The following is a 14,595-nucleotide window of genomic DNA, read 5'->3' as shown; positions in this document are numbered from 1 at the left end:
GGAGGCGTGTCACGGCGCGAATACTGGTGCAGAGGCCACCTGTGGGTCGGTGCCTGGTTCTCAGGCCTCCCCGGAGAACCGTGTGACAGCTGTGTCAGGGAGGGTGTGGCTGGCTGTCCCAGGAGCCTGTCCCCTCAGATCTCAGATCGGGCGTGTCAGCCCTTCCTCTCCCAGGCCCCCACCTTCCTCGTTTATATCTTCACACGTCAGGTGTGGTGGGGACGTTGCACTCGCAACGTGAGTGTGGTGTGAGCACAGGTTTCTGGAGCTCGACAGGCTCCCCGGCCCCAAGGTCCGCCTGTCTCAGGCCCGCGCTGCAGCTCCGCGCTGTCTGCTTTCAGGGCAACCTCCGGCCGGAGGAGGCGCTGCAGGCGCTCACCATTTACGAGGGCAAGTTCGGCAGGCTGAAGGACGACCGGGAGAAGTGTGCCAAGGCCAAAGAGGCCCTGGAACTGACGGACACGGGGCTCCTGAGCGGCAGCGAGGAGCGCGTCCAGGTAGGCGCCCTCCGAGGGGGGGACAGGGATGCGGCTCCTCGTGCCGACTCGGCCCGTGACTGGCCACATCCTGACGCGGTGTCCATTTCTAGTCTCATGGCGGCACCGTTCTCACTCGCAGGTGGCCTTAGAGGAGTTACAGGACCTCAAAGGCGTCTGGTCCGAGCTCTCCAAGGTGTGGGAGCAGATCGATCAGATGAAGGAGCAGCCGTGGGTGTCCGTGCAGCCCCGGAAGGTAGGCCTCCACAGGGCAGGTGTTGTGTCCCCTTGGGCGGTGCACGGCAGACGTGACTAGAGACTCGTGCGCCAGGAGCTGTCGGGAGTTCTCATGACATCACGGGTCACTCCTCGTGTCATTTCCCTTACCCTTCAGCCTAACATAAAACTCCTTCTAAACCCATTTTTTAAAAACACTTAATGGAACGTTGCAAACTTGGTGTTGTCTCTCTTGGCAGCTCCGACAAAACCTCGACGGCCTCCTGAACCAGCTAAAGAACTTCCCGGCGCGCCTGCGTCAGTACGCATCCTACGAGTTTGTCCAGAGGCTGTTGAAGGGCTACCTGAAGGTGGGTGCCGGGCTGCGGCGGCCGTGCAGGCCCCCGGGAGCCGCCCTGGGTGACTCTGCCGGCTCTCTCCGCAGATCAACATGCTGGTGATCGAGCTGAAGTCCGAGGCCCTGAAGGACCGCCACTGGAAGCAGCTGATGAAGCGGCTGCACGTGAACTGGGTGGTGTCGGAGCTGACCCTCGGCCAAATCTGGGATGTCGACCTGCAGAAGAACGAAGCCGTCGTCAAGGACGTGCTGCTGGTGGCCCAGGGGGAGATGGCCCTGGAGGAGTTTTTGAAGCAGGTAAAGGATAGAACACTTCGGGTCATGTGTCAGGCCGGCACACAGATTTGAGCTCTGTAGAAAGGTAGCCTCCTCCATGGTCCTTTTTGTCCCTGGAACACTTGGTTGCTTATGTAGCAGGTGAATGCCCACAGTGATAACATGCTTCCCTGGTTTTAATCCAGATAAGAGAAGTGTGGAATACTTACGAATTAGACTTGGTCAACTATCAGAACAAGTGTCGCCTGATCCGTGGCTGGGACGACCTCTTCAACAAGGTCAAAGAGCACATCAACAGCGTCTCCGCCATGAAGCTGTCTCCATACTACAAGGTACCATTGTCAGAGAAACTCCTTCCCTGGCCATAGCTTCTCCTGCCCGGTCACTAATGCCTTCTGAGGACAGGTCCCAGAGGCCTGCTGTTCAGACTGCAGCCCCAGACCTTAGCCGCATTTTTAGTGAGTTCTGCCCTTCCTGTGCTCGGAGTGAAAGCTGAGGGGCTGAGCCCTTCCTTGCGTCTGCCGCCAGGTTTTCGAGGAGGATGCCCTGAGCTGGGAAGACAAGCTGAATCGCATCATGGCCCTCTTTGACGTGTGGATTGATGTGCAGCGGCGCTGGGTCTACCTGGAAGGCATCTTTACGGGCAGCGCCGACATCAAGCACCTGCTACCCGTGGAAACCCAGCGTTTCCAGAGGTGAGGCCTCGGGCAAGACCAGACAGCGGGGCTGGGGGCCGGGCCGCTCCCCGCCCCAGGCTGACCTCACTTTCTGCCTGATCTGTAGCATCAGCACGGAGTTTTTGGCGCTAATGAAGAAAGTATCCAAGTCTCCCCTTGTGATGGATGTTCTGAACATCCAGGGGGTGCAGAGGTCCCTGGAGAGACTGGCGGACCTGCTGGGGAAGATCCAGAAAGCGCTGGGGGAGTACCTGGAGCGCGAGCGCTCTTCCTTCCCCAGGTGAGGCCTGTCGCGTGGAGGCGGCAGCGGGCGGCGGGCAGCACGTGGAGGTGGCAGCGGGCAGCATGTGGAGGCGGCAGTGGGCGGCGAGCAGCACGTGGAGGCGGCAGCGGGCGGCGGGCAGCACGTGGAGGCGGCAGCGGGCGGCGGGCAGCACGTGGAGGCGGCAGCGGGCGGCGGGCAGCACGTGGAGGCGGCGTTGGGCAGCACGTGGAGGCGGCAGTGGGCGGCGGGCGGCACGTGGAGGCGGCAGCAGGCGGCGGGCGGCACGTGGAGGCGGCAGCGGGCGGCGGGCGGCACGTGGAGGCGGCAGCGGGCAGCATGTGGAGGCGGCAGCAGGCAGCGCTGTTTTCTCCCGGCCCCCCTCCTGGGCCTGCACGGCACTCACTTTTGGCAGCTAGGGTTTTGGTAAAGTCCTTTCATGCACTGGTTCCTGGTGACAATAATTCTGGACTTCCTACCTGGGGTTGGTTTACTGAGCTTCCTTTAGCCTCTCGTCCACCCTCCAAGGCAGATCGCACCTCCTAACAATCCAGTTCTGGTTGTTTCCTGAGTGGCACCTCTGCCTTTCTGAGTAGCTTGCTTCATGTGCATTAGATAGGTTTATAAAGAGCGATCCATGGAGTAAGGCGAGCGCCGTGAGAGGTCTAGAGGTCCTCCCCCGCGTCCTGTCAGGGGGGGGGTGCGTTCTCCGGGCGCGTGCCGTCGGGCGCCTTCCCTCCCGCCCTCCCTGTGCAGTGGTGCCTGATTCCCCTCGTTTGTCTACACGGAGCGTTTTAGGAATTTGAATGCTGTTTTAATTCTAGGTTCTACTTTGTGGGTGATGAAGATTTGCTTGAAATCATTGGAAACAGCAAGAATGTAGCTAAATTACAGAAACACTTCAAGAAAATGTTCGCGGGCGTGTCGAGCATCATTCTGAATGAGGACAGCTCCGTCGTGCTGGGCATCTCGTCCCGCGAGGGAGAGGAGGTACCGTGCGCCTGTGCTTGAGGCTCAGGAAGCTTCTCTCCTGTTGGCGCGGCCTAATTCTTACGTCTTCCTTCAGGTTATATTTAAAAGCCCCGTGTCCATTACTGAGCACCCCAAAATCAACGAGTGGCTCACACTGGTGGAAAAGGAGATGAGAGTCACACTGGCCAAACTTCTGGCTGAGTCTGTGACAGAAGTAGAGATTTTTGGTAAAGCAACTTCCATTGACCCCAACACCTACATCACCTGGATCGATAAATACCAGGTAACCAGGGAGAAGCGGGCAGGCCAGGTAGGGCCAAGGGGAGGCGGGGCTCTGAAGTGACCCTCTTGGACCCGTGTCTCATGTGTTTCAGGCCCAGCTTGTGGTGCTGTCGGCCCAGATAGCCTGGTCAGAGAACGTGGAGACGGCGCTGAGCAGCATGGGCGGCAGCGGGGACGCGGCGGCCCTGCACTCGGTGCTGAGCAACGTGGAGGTCACCCTGCACGTGCTGGCCGACTCCGTCCTCATGGAGCAGCCCCCTCTCCGCCGGCGGAAGCTGGAGCACTTGGTTAGCCCCCACCCCCACGTCGGGCTCTAAGCCTTCCACCCAGGCAGTGAAAGCACGCTTACGAAGTGTTGTGATTGCACGAGGGAGGACTCTGGGTGGCACACAGTGGCCCTGGGGTGGGTGCGGGGCTCTGTGCCCCGCTGAGGAGAAGCTGGGTCACACACACACACCGTCCCGGAGAGGGGGTGCTGCCCTGAGCAGGGTCTTCCACTCGTCACCTCCTCTCAAGGAGGCGCAGAGGCAGCAGGCCTGGAGCTCACACAGCTCTGAGCTGGGTCCCCAGTGGCTGGGCTCTGCCCCAAGGGGCAGCAGAGACTGGGGACAGAGACAGTTGTTCTCCCGTTGGGGTTTATGCTGATTGTGGAGTTTTGACCAAGCGCGGTGTCTCCGTGTTCACTGCTGCTCGGTTCTGTGCCATTGCCCTGCACGGATAAGCCTTTCCAAGGGTGCCTTGCGTCACGGGGCGTGGTACGGACAGGCCCAGCTCTCGTTCACTCTCCCAGCGGTTATCCACACTGCACAGAAGGCTCTGCTCTGCTCGGGGCGGACAAGCTCACAGCGGTCTCTCTGCAGATCACAGAGCTGGTTCACCAGAGAGACGTCACCAGGTCCCTGATCAAAAGCAAAATCGACAACAGCAAGTCTTTCGAGTGGCTCAGCCAGATGCGGTTCTACTTTGACCCGAAGCAGACAGACGTGTTACAGCAGTTGTCAATCCAAATGGCAAACGCCAAGTTTAACTATGGCTTTGAGTACCTGGGTGTCCAGGACAAGCTGGTCCAGACGCCCCTCACTGACCGCTGCTACTTGACAATGACTCAAGCCCTGGAGGCCAGGCTGGGCGGGTCCCCGTTTGGTAAGTTATTCCACAGACCTGGGTGGATGGTGTTCCACAGCAAGTGTCGTTTTTAAAGATTAGTTGAATGACTTAAATGCATTTCTTAATTACATAGCTACTGTTCTAAAAACTTTAAATTTGTTTGCATATATGACACGCACTGTTTAAAATGAATTGCTTTACAATTATCTTAAAGCTGAAGCCAGGTTTCCCACTGAGGATCGCTCAGGTGCTGTGTGCTTTCTCTCACGTGACAGGGCCCGCCGGCACCGGGAAGACTGAGTCCGTCAAAGCCCTTGGCCATCAGCTGGGGCGCTTCGTGCTGGTTTTCAACTGTGACGAGACCTTTGATTTCCAGGTGGGGCACTTTGCGGATTCACCCAAACTGAGGGCCCAAGAGCCAGGTGGGGACTGCCGTGCTTGTGCCTCTCGGAGCTAGCGGCCACCGCTCTGAGGGGCCTCGGAGGCCTCTAGAGACAGGTGTCGCGGAACCCAGCACATGCACTTTGATGAGCTTCCTGTTTTGAGTCCTCCCTGTTTTTTTCAAATGTTTATTTTATTGATTTTAGAGAGAGGAAGGGGGAGAGAGAAAGAGGCAGAGGCACAGGAACATGGCTCTTTCCTGTATGAGCCCTGACTGGGGCTAGAACTGGCAACCTCTGTGCTTCAGGACGATGCTCTAAGCAACTGAGCTATCCAGCCAGGGCCAGAGCTTTCTCTTTAGTGTAACTTCTTAAAGCAGCAGCTCTCAACCTGTGGGTCGTGACCCCGGCGGGGGTCGAACGACCAAAACACAGGGGTCGCCTAAAGCCATCGGAAATACATATTTAAAAATGTATTGTATAATAAATACGTATTTTCCGATGGCCTTATTTTCTGATGGCTTTAGGCGACCCCTGTGTTTTGGTCGTTCAACCCCTGCCGGGGTCGCTACCCACAGGTTGAGAACCACTGTCTTTTTTTTTTTTTTTTGTATTTCTGAAGCTGGAAATGGGGAGAGACAGTCAGACAGACTCCCGCATGTGCCCTACCGGGATCCACCCGGCATGCCCACCAGGGGGCGATGCTCTGCCCCTCCAGGGGGGTCGCTCTGCCGCGACCAGAGCCACTCCAGCGCCTGGGGCAGAGGCCAAGGAGCCATCCCCAGCGCCCGGGCCATCTTTGCTCCAATGGAGCCTCGCTGCGGGGAGGGGAAGAGAGAGACAGGGAGGAAGGGGGTGAGTGGGGGTGGAGAAGCAAATGGGCGCCTCTCTTATGTGCCCTGGCCGGGAATCAAACCCGGGTCCCCCGCACTCCAGGCTGACGCTCCACCGCTGAGCCAACCGGCCAGGGCCGAGAACCACTGTCTTAAAGGGCAGTTTCTTAAAGAAATGGTTAGTGCCTGTAGCTGGTAATAAACAAATGTTACAGAAAAGGTTTTTTACAACAGAAAGGGATAGAATAAAGATAACAGCTCTGTCATCAGGACGGGGGCACAGGCGGAAAAGGTGTGATGGTTCCTCCCGTACACCGGTGTTCACTGTTGGTTATGAGGCACTGGCTGTGGTGCGCGGGCCCTCACCTCCCCTGTGAATTCTATTTCATCCTCATGGCTGCCTGGGGGGGAGGCACTAAGTCCCCACCCCAAAGATGAGCAGCCGTGGATTCTCAGGTGGGACTTGCCCTGCTCAGGGTCAGACATCACCAGAGTCAGGATTTGAACCCTGTAAAGCCAGCGTGAGGCAGCTGGGTTAGCCCCTTCCTTTCTTCCCGTTTCAGGCAATGGGACGCATCTTTGTGGGGCTGTGCCAAGTGGGAGCGTGGGGCTGCTTTGACGAGTTCAACCGCCTGGAGGAGCGGATGCTGTCGGCCGTGTCCCAGCAGGTGCAGTGCATCCAGGAAGCCCTGCGGGAGCACTCCCACCCCAACTTCGACAAAGGTAAGGCTTCCCTCCTCCCGCACACGGCCTTCAGCACGTGGGGGAGGCACCCTCTGCCCTCTGCCACGTCTGCGATCACAAGCGGGAGGGCGTTTGATCAGCTCCCAGGACTCGCTGTTGCAGGCAGGGTGGGGAGTCCGGGGGCAGATGGCAGGGAAGACCTGGGGTGGCTCCCCGTCAGCAGCCCATTGAGCAGCCCTGAGCTCCTCCCACAGTGAGGGTGGGCCTGCGTGGGCCCTTCGTGCCCCCCTCGCCGCCCTGGGTTCCCTGGCCTCCCCGGGCACCCTCGCCTCCCAAGGCCCATCCCAGCCACCCCAGCCGCCTGTTGGGCCGCGTTCTTCCTCGAGCCTGGGGAAGGAGCGCCACGATAGCGCCTGCGGAGAGGCCGGAGTGGCAGTCTGCAGTCCTGCCTTTGGGCTATGAGGCCAGTGGGGAAGTGGGTGCTTTGTCATTTGAGAGAGATTTTTAAATATATATCTTTCAACATCATGAATGTTAACACCCTCATCTGATTTTCAGCCTCTGCCCCCATTACTTGTGAGCTGCTAAACAAACAAGTCAAGGTGAGCCCAGACATGGCTATCTTCATCACCATGAACCCTGGCTACGCAGGCAGGTCCAACCTGCCCGACAACCTGAAGAAGCTGTTCCGGAGCCTGGCCATGACCAAGCCCGACCGGCAGCTGATCGCCCAGGTCATGCTCTACTCACAGGGCTTCCGCACGGCCGAAGTCCTCGCCAACAAGATCGTCCCCTTCTTTAAGTGAGTGGCTCAGTTACTCCTCGTCACCTTCCAGCCCGCGCTAAATGTGCCCGTTGATCTGTTTTATTTTTTTAATGTGCCTCTTAAAGTTCACCTCTGATTACAGCACATCTTTCCTCGTATTCTCTGATTTCTTGACATTTGATGCGGTCGTTACTTAAGTTCACGTCGTTTAGAGGCCGGTTTCTTCCCTAGGCTGTGTGATGAGCAGCTGTCCTCCCAGAGCCATTACGACTTTGGGCTCCGGGCTCTGAAGAGCGTGCTGGTAAGCGCAGGTAACGTGAAGAGGGAGAGGATCCAGAAGATCAAGAGGGAGAAGGAAGAGCGAGGAGAAGTGGTGGACGAAGGAGAGATTGCCGAAAATCTGCCTGAGCAGGAGGTGTGTCTACGGGTTCTTCTACCCACTGAGAGCTTGGACACTGTTTGATGACCCTGTGGGCACTCTCTGTGCAGTGCACCAGAGCTGGGGTGGGCAGAGAAGACTGTCCGCACAGAGGATGGGGCTCTGAGGGTGTGCCAAGTGGGCCTACAGGAGAGGCGTCCCTGCAGATCCGGCAGTGGGCCTGCAGGGACTGTGTCCGCACAGAGGGTGGGGCTGTGAGGGTGTGCCAAGTGGGCCTACAGGAGAGGCGTCCCTGCAGATCCGGCAGTGGGCCTGCAGGGACTGTGTCCGCACAGAGGGTGGGAGTGTGACGGGGCTGTGCCCCGCAGATCCAGCACTGGACGTGCGGCCAGACCCCTGCCCTGGAGCTCAGCCCCTTCTCCCCACGCAGATTCTTATACAGAGCGTCTGTGAGACGATGGTGCCTAAGCTGGTGGCGGAAGACATCCCGCTGCTCTTCAGCCTCCTGTCAGACGTGTTCCCTGGGGTCCAGTACCACCGCGGGGAGATGACCGCACTTCGAGAGGAGCTGAAGAAAGTGTGTCAGGAGATGTATCTGACGTACGGAGACGGGGAAGAAGTCGGCGGAATGTGGGTGGAAAAGGTAACCAGATGGTTCTGTGGTTGGGAGCTTCCACGCCCTCGCCGGCTGCAGGGAGGATGACTGCAGAACTCCGCGGGCGCGGAGACCCATGTGACAGAACTGTCCTCGAGGGCTGGGGCACCTCTGCCGGTTTATGCGGATTTGCCCCTAAGCCAGTTTGGACTTTCTTTTTTTATTTTTTATTTTCATTTTTCCGAAGCTGGAAACGGGGAGGCAGTCAGACACTCCCGCATGCGCCCGACCGGGATCCACCCGGCATGCCCACCAGGGGGCGATGCTCTGCCCATCTGGGGCGTCGCTCTGTTGCGTCCAGAGCAATTCTAGCGCCTGAGGCAGAGGCCACAGAGCCATCCCCAGTGCCCGGGCCATCTTTGCTCCAATGGAGCCTCGCTGCGGGAGGGGAAGAGAGAGACAGAAAAGAAGGAGAGGGGGAGGGGTGGAGAAGTGGGCGCTTCTCCTGTGTGCCCTGGCTGGGAATCAAACCCAGGACTCCTGCACGCCAGGCCAACGCTCTACCGCTGAGCCAACCGGCCAGGGCCTGGTTTGGACTTTCTTAACTTGCACTTAGAGATAGCAACACTTACCTGAGAGTTTCACTTACACCCATAGCTGTTCTCTGACAAGGCCGGCTAGGGGGTGCTGACAGTGGAGAATGTTTGTGCCGATGGAAGCTCTGTTCCAGGACTTTGCAGTCCTGTGAATTAACAGCGTAAATCTGATCAGCACGTGACGTGCGTACTACAAGGTTGGCCTTGTCCTTCCTCTGGGAGGTTTCTTAAGGAAGTGTTTCATTCACACAAGCTGTGTTGTGAGCCTCAGGTGGCTCTGCTGCATTAAACCAGCACTCGCCACGGTCTCTCCCCTTCTCGGAACCTGTGTGTCCTTCTGGGGAGCTGGTGAACATCTCCTGTCCCACAGCCCCCTCTTCCTGGTTTAGCAGAGAACTCCCCACACTGTTGTTAAAACTGTGGTAGATGTGGTCTCTGCGAAGTGTCTCTGTTTAAAAGATTTCTGTGCGTGCCCTTAAGTTACACCACACATCTCTCTCTGGTTACCGTGGACGTGGCTAAGAACTGGCCACCTTTCTCTGGAACGGTCATGGTGCTGGTGTCCGGCCCGCAGGTTCTCCAGCTCTACCAGATCACCCAGATCAACCACGGCCTGATGATGGTGGGGCCCTCGGGCAGTGGGAAGAGCACGGCCTGGCGTGTGCTGCTGAAGGCTCTGGAGAGGCTCGAGGGCGTGGAGGGCGTGGCCCACATCATCGACCCCAAGGCCATCAGCAAAGACCACCTGTATGGCACCCTGGACCCCAACACCAGGGAGTGGACGGATGGGCTGTTCACGCATGTGCTGAGGAAGTGAGTGCCCCTGGTCTGTGTTGTATCCCAGTGAGCATGGGGCTCGGTCCCGTCCCCTCAGCGGTCTGTGATCTTGCAGCCAGTGCCTGAGCCCATGAGCGGACCCCTCGAGGGTCTGTCTCGGGTTGAGTGTTCCAAGTCTCAGCCCCGAGGGTCCGTCACGGGGTGAGTGTCCTGTGGCCCAGATCCCCCAGGGTCCCAGAACCCCCAAGGGCCCATCACGTGAGAGCGTTCTGAGCTCAGCCCCGAGTGGCCTGCTGTGCACCTCCCGCCAGGATCATTGACAACGTGCGAGGCGAGCTGCAGAAGCGCCAGTGGATCGTCTTCGACGGTGACGTGGACCCTGAGTGGGTGGAGAACCTGAACTCGGTGCTGGATGACAACAAGCTGCTCACTCTGCCCAACGGCGAGCGCCTCAGCCTCCCACCCAATGTGAGCAGCCCCCACCCCGTGCCGGCAGCGGGTCTCCAGGGTCCAAGGGAGCGACCGTCAGTCTGCGTACCAGATGTTGTCCGTCCCCATGCCCACGAGGACGTTGTCAGAGGACTTGACATAACTGCCCACTCTGTTGAATGTTTGTTTGTTTTTACAGAGACAGAGAGAGTTAGAGGGATAGATAGGGACAGACAGGAACGGAGAGAGATGAGAAGCGTCAGTCATCAGTTTTTCGTTGCGACACCTTAGTTGTTCATTGATTGCTTTCTCATATGTGCCTTGACCACGGGCCTTCAGCAGACTGAGTAACCCCTTGCTGAAGCCAGCGACCTTGGGTCCAAGCTGGTGAGCTTTGCTCAAACCAGTTGAGCCTGTGCTCAATCAAGCTGGTGACCTCAGGGTCTCGAACCTGGGTTGTGTGCATCCCAGTCCAACGCTCTATTTACTGCACCACCACCTGGCCAGGCAACTCTGTTGAATGTTATGCACACTCATCCCTTCCTGCAGCCCCGGAAGGTGGGGTACAGTCAGGATCCCTGAAGCGCTCATGCTTGAGGAAGTGGCAAGTGGGATGTGGATGGGGAGTTTTCGGGCTGTCCTTTGGGAGGGCCCTTGGTCCGGGTCCTGGACGCCCTGGCTGCAGGTGAGGAAGGCAGGGGCCCGGCGTGGGTCTGTGCTCATCCTCACCCCAGTGTTCTTGAAACACTGTCATATGTGGGCCCTGCTCCAGGTGCTGAGGGCACAGGAGCAAGCAGCATAGACAGGACCCTGCCATGTTCGGGCGCACAGCCTGACAGGTGACCAGGATGCATGGTGACGTGCTGAGGAGCGTGTGCCCTGGGAGAGGCCATCAGTGTTGGCAGGTGGAGGTTGGCCGAGGCATCACTGGGCAGGCGGCTTTGGTAGAGATTGAGGGGGTGAGCTCTGGGCTCCCGGGCATTCTGGGTGAAGAGGCGGGGCCAGAGGAGTGGTGGGTGCGCCCGGTGTGTGTGGGGCCGACTGGGGGCAGCTGGCTGGTGTGGAGTGAACTGGAGCAGAGGTCTTCTGAGACCACAGAGACACGGGCACAGTCAGGTCAGGCCTTGGGAGTCCGTGTGAGGACTGAGCTTGCCCACTGGGTGCGTCAAAAGCATGGCAGAGTCTGGGTTGGGAGGATGTTACTGTTTGTGGACAAAGACCCCTCTGGCTGTGGTTTGGACAGTTGAAGGGGGCAGGCTGGGCCAAGGGGACCCCTGGCACAGCCATGGGGGTGGGCTGGAAGTGAAGGAGTTAGGGGGTGGCCGAATAGTGATGTAAGACGTATGGCCGGGATTTCTCGATGCACTAGATAGAGGTGGGTGTGAGAAAGGAGTGGAGCGTGGCCCGAGGTGTTTGGCTGGAGCTGCCTCTGTCACACAGACTCAGTGGCTGTCACTTTAGAATCAGCCACGGGTGCTAGTGCTGGTCCGGAAGTGCACCCCCTCAGGCCCCTCTTGATCTGACTTGTCAGGGTGTTTTCTCAGAGCTCGTTGTCCTGTGGATGCTAACTGTTGTCAGAACATGACCAACCTGGAGGCATAGCACCGTGGTGGGCCCTGGAGTCAGGCATCTGGGCTGAATCGGGGCCCCCTCGTCTGTGGCACGGGGACACTGCGGGCCTGCCCAGGCACTGGCCAGGGCTGAGTGGGTTCTGCCAGGAGTGCTAACCAGGGTCAGTGGATGTCCACTGCTGGTGTCCCCTTCGAGGGAGCTGTGGCCTCTCCCCCGAGAGCCGCTGCTTCGGGTGTCACTGCATTCGCCACCTCACGTGTCTCCTGCCCAGGCTCTCAGGGAGGAGTGATGGCTGTTGCAGGGAGGTGAACCATAGACGTTTCTACATTTAACTAGATTTAGGCCCTGGCTCAGTGGGTAGAGTGTCGTCCCCCCAGGCAGAGACGTTGGAGAGCAGCCAGTGAGAGCACAACTAGGTGGAATGCCTGATTGGAGCAATGAGTTAGTGCTCCCCCAATCAAAAGTTAGATTTAAGTGGCCCTTTCAAGTGTTAGAGTTTCAGTCTCCAGGTTCCTACCGAACCTGCGTCACTCACTCTGCTGCGCGTTTCCTCTTGAGGTGCGCATCATGTTCGAGGTGCAGGACCTGAAGTACGCCACGCTGGCCACGGTGTCGCGCTGCGGCATGGTCTGGTTCAGCGAGGATGTGCTCAGCACGGACATGATCTTCAACAACTTCCTCGCGCGGCTGCGCAGCATCCCGCTGGACGAAGGCGAGGACGAGGCCCAGCGCCGGCGCAAGGGCAAGGAAGACGAGGGCGAGGAGGCTGCGTCCCCGATGCTGCAGGTGCGCAGGGCCCGGTGTCTGCGCGTTGCCCCCCAGCACGCATGCACGCACGCACGCGCATCTGGTCCCCGTGGGCCCCGAGGTGCTGACGGGCAGTCGCTCCTCTGCGGAGGCCGGTGTTCTCTCGAGGTCTGTCTCACACTGGCCCCTAAGGAAGCCCGGCTGCTGAGGGGCCGACCCAGAAAGACGAGGAGAGCTCTCAGTTCTCTCTCCTGCTGCCGACAGATGGAAGTCTGCCCTTCAGGGTCGGTGTGGGACCCAGTGCTCCTGGGAAGTGTGATTTTTGAGAATGAGGACTGGTCGCTAGACTTCATACTTCATTTTTTAATCCAACATTTTTTCTCCAGAGGTCGTATGACTCTGGGCTTCGGTAGACAGGACGAAAACGCCCAGCTCTGAAATGTGTCCGTGGCATCTCCCCTCTCTGGCAGATCCAAAGGGACGCGGCCACCATCATGCAGCCGTACTTCACATCCAACGGCCTGGTCACCAAGGCCCTGGAGCACGCCTTCAAGCTGGAGCACATCATGGACCTGACCCGCCTCCGCTGCCTGGGCTCGCTCTTCTCCATGCTGCACCAGGCCTGCCGCAACGTGGCGCAGTACAACGCCAACCACCCGGACTTCCCCATGCAGGTCGAGCAGCTGGAGCGCTATATCCAGGTCAGGGGCCTTCCGAAACGGCATGCCCAGGGTCGTGTGCTCTCCCCTTGGGCGGACTGGGGAAGGGGCGCCTGGTGTCCCACGTCCAGAGGCGCAGTAGCCACTCTCAGGACTAATGTTGCCGTGAATGTCTGGTCTGTTGTTGCTGAAACTCCACAGAAGACAAGTATCGCTTCCTCCTTCCACAGCGGTATCTGGTTTACGCCATTCTCTGGTCCTTGTCTGGGGACAGTCGGCTGAAAATGAGGGCAGAGCTGGGCGAGTACATTAGAAGGATCACGACTGTGCCCCTGCCCGCTGCCCCCAACATCCCCATCATTGACTATGAGGTAAGTGGGCAGAGGGCACCCCCCCACCCCCCGCCATGTTGCTCTACATCATCCTGGAGTGGCCTCACCGTGGACTTGGCCCTGGCCCTCCACTCCATAAAGGCAGCTTCTCCCTGGAGTGGTATGCCGTACCAGGGGCACAAAACTGAGTGTCTCGTCAGAGAGGCAGCACGGTGACCATGCCCCGTCTCTGTGTAGGTGTCCATCAGCGGAGAATGGTCACCATGGCAGGCCAAGGTGCCACAGATTGAAGTGGAGACACACAAGGTGGCAGCCCCTGATGTTGTCGTGCCAACCCTGGACACAGTCCGCCACGAAGCCCTCCTGTACACCTGGCTGGCCGAGCACAAGCCACTGGTCTTGTGTGGCCCCCCTGGGTCCGGCAAGACCATGACGCTCTTCAGTGCCCTCCGGGCCTTGCCTGACATGGAGGTAATGAAGCCGGGAGGTGGGCAGCGACGGTGTGGGTGGGTCGGTCCTGCAGTAGTTGATTGGTCTCTTCCCTCTAAAGGTTGTGGGCCTGAACTTCTCCAGTGCTACCACCCCAGAGCTCTTGCTGAAGACTTTTGATCACTACTGCGAGTACAGGCGCACTCCTAATGGGGTCGTCTTGGCACCCGTTCAGCTTGGGAAGTGGCTGGTGCTGTTCTGTGATGAGATTAACTTGCCAGACATGGATAAATACGGGACGCAGAGGGTCATATCCTTCATCAGACAGGTGTGCTTCCCTCTTGAGCCCGTGCTCCCCACGTTTCTCGTTCACATCTCCTAATGTGCCCCTCCTGCTTCCTTCAGATGGTAGAACACGGAGGCTTTTACCGAACCTCAGATCAAACCTGGGTGAAGCTGGAGAGAATCCAGTTTGTCGGGGCTTGTAACCCACCCACGGATCCTGGGAGAAAGCCCCTCTCTCACAGGTAATAACCTGCTCTGCCGATGTCACCAGCCTCCTCAGTTCTGGTGGCTTTAAACCCAGCAAGACAAAAATCTGGGTCAAATTATTAAAAGGTAACAAACTGCTGACATCTTGGGGTCCCTGCCTGGCTGCAGGATGGGGGCACACTGGGAAATGACAGCATTGACCTCTGGGCAGTGGATAACCACCCAGACCTGTTTGCAGGACTGTGTCCTACCCATCTTTGCCTGATTCTTTTTCAAGTATTTTGTATCTGCTGTTATGT

At 58.5% G+C, this 14,595-nt stretch overlaps 1 protein-coding gene across 1 annotated transcript in view; it reads left to right on the top strand.

The window, feature by feature from the left end:
- Positions 1–14,595, top strand: part of DYNC1H1 (dynein cytoplasmic 1 heavy chain 1) — a 68,155-nt gene that overhangs the window by 29,929 nt on the left and 23,631 nt on the right. Inside the window, exons 17-40 of the mRNA XM_066273661.1 lie at positions 342–497; positions 619–732; positions 953–1,063; positions 1,138–1,347; positions 1,512–1,658; positions 1,855–2,021; positions 2,110–2,283; positions 3,090–3,255; positions 3,332–3,520; positions 3,612–3,806; positions 4,380–4,662; positions 4,902–5,002; positions 6,403–6,562; positions 7,082–7,325; positions 7,521–7,704; positions 8,099–8,311; positions 9,434–9,672; positions 9,948–10,104; positions 12,196–12,423; positions 12,855–13,085; positions 13,274–13,414; positions 13,613–13,846; positions 13,926–14,132; positions 14,210–14,331. Coding sequence (XP_066129758.1) covers positions 342–497; positions 619–732; positions 953–1,063; positions 1,138–1,347; positions 1,512–1,658; positions 1,855–2,021; positions 2,110–2,283; positions 3,090–3,255; positions 3,332–3,520; positions 3,612–3,806; positions 4,380–4,662; positions 4,902–5,002; positions 6,403–6,562; positions 7,082–7,325; positions 7,521–7,704; positions 8,099–8,311; positions 9,434–9,672; positions 9,948–10,104; positions 12,196–12,423; positions 12,855–13,085; positions 13,274–13,414; positions 13,613–13,846; positions 13,926–14,132; positions 14,210–14,331 — 4,373 coding nt within the window. The remainder of the gene's footprint in view (positions 1–341; positions 498–618; positions 733–952; positions 1,064–1,137; positions 1,348–1,511; positions 1,659–1,854; positions 2,022–2,109; positions 2,284–3,089; positions 3,256–3,331; positions 3,521–3,611; positions 3,807–4,379; positions 4,663–4,901; positions 5,003–6,402; positions 6,563–7,081; positions 7,326–7,520; positions 7,705–8,098; positions 8,312–9,433; positions 9,673–9,947; positions 10,105–12,195; positions 12,424–12,854; positions 13,086–13,273; positions 13,415–13,612; positions 13,847–13,925; positions 14,133–14,209; positions 14,332–14,595) is intronic.

Source organism: Saccopteryx bilineata, chromosome 4 (assembly GCF_036850765.1).
Source record: "Saccopteryx bilineata isolate mSacBil1 chromosome 4, mSacBil1_pri_phased_curated, whole genome shotgun sequence".
NCBI lineage: Eukaryota > Metazoa > Chordata > Mammalia > Chiroptera > Emballonuridae > Saccopteryx > Saccopteryx bilineata.
Note: the sequence above shows the minus strand (reverse complement) of the source record. Positions and strands in the feature narration are given on the sequence as shown.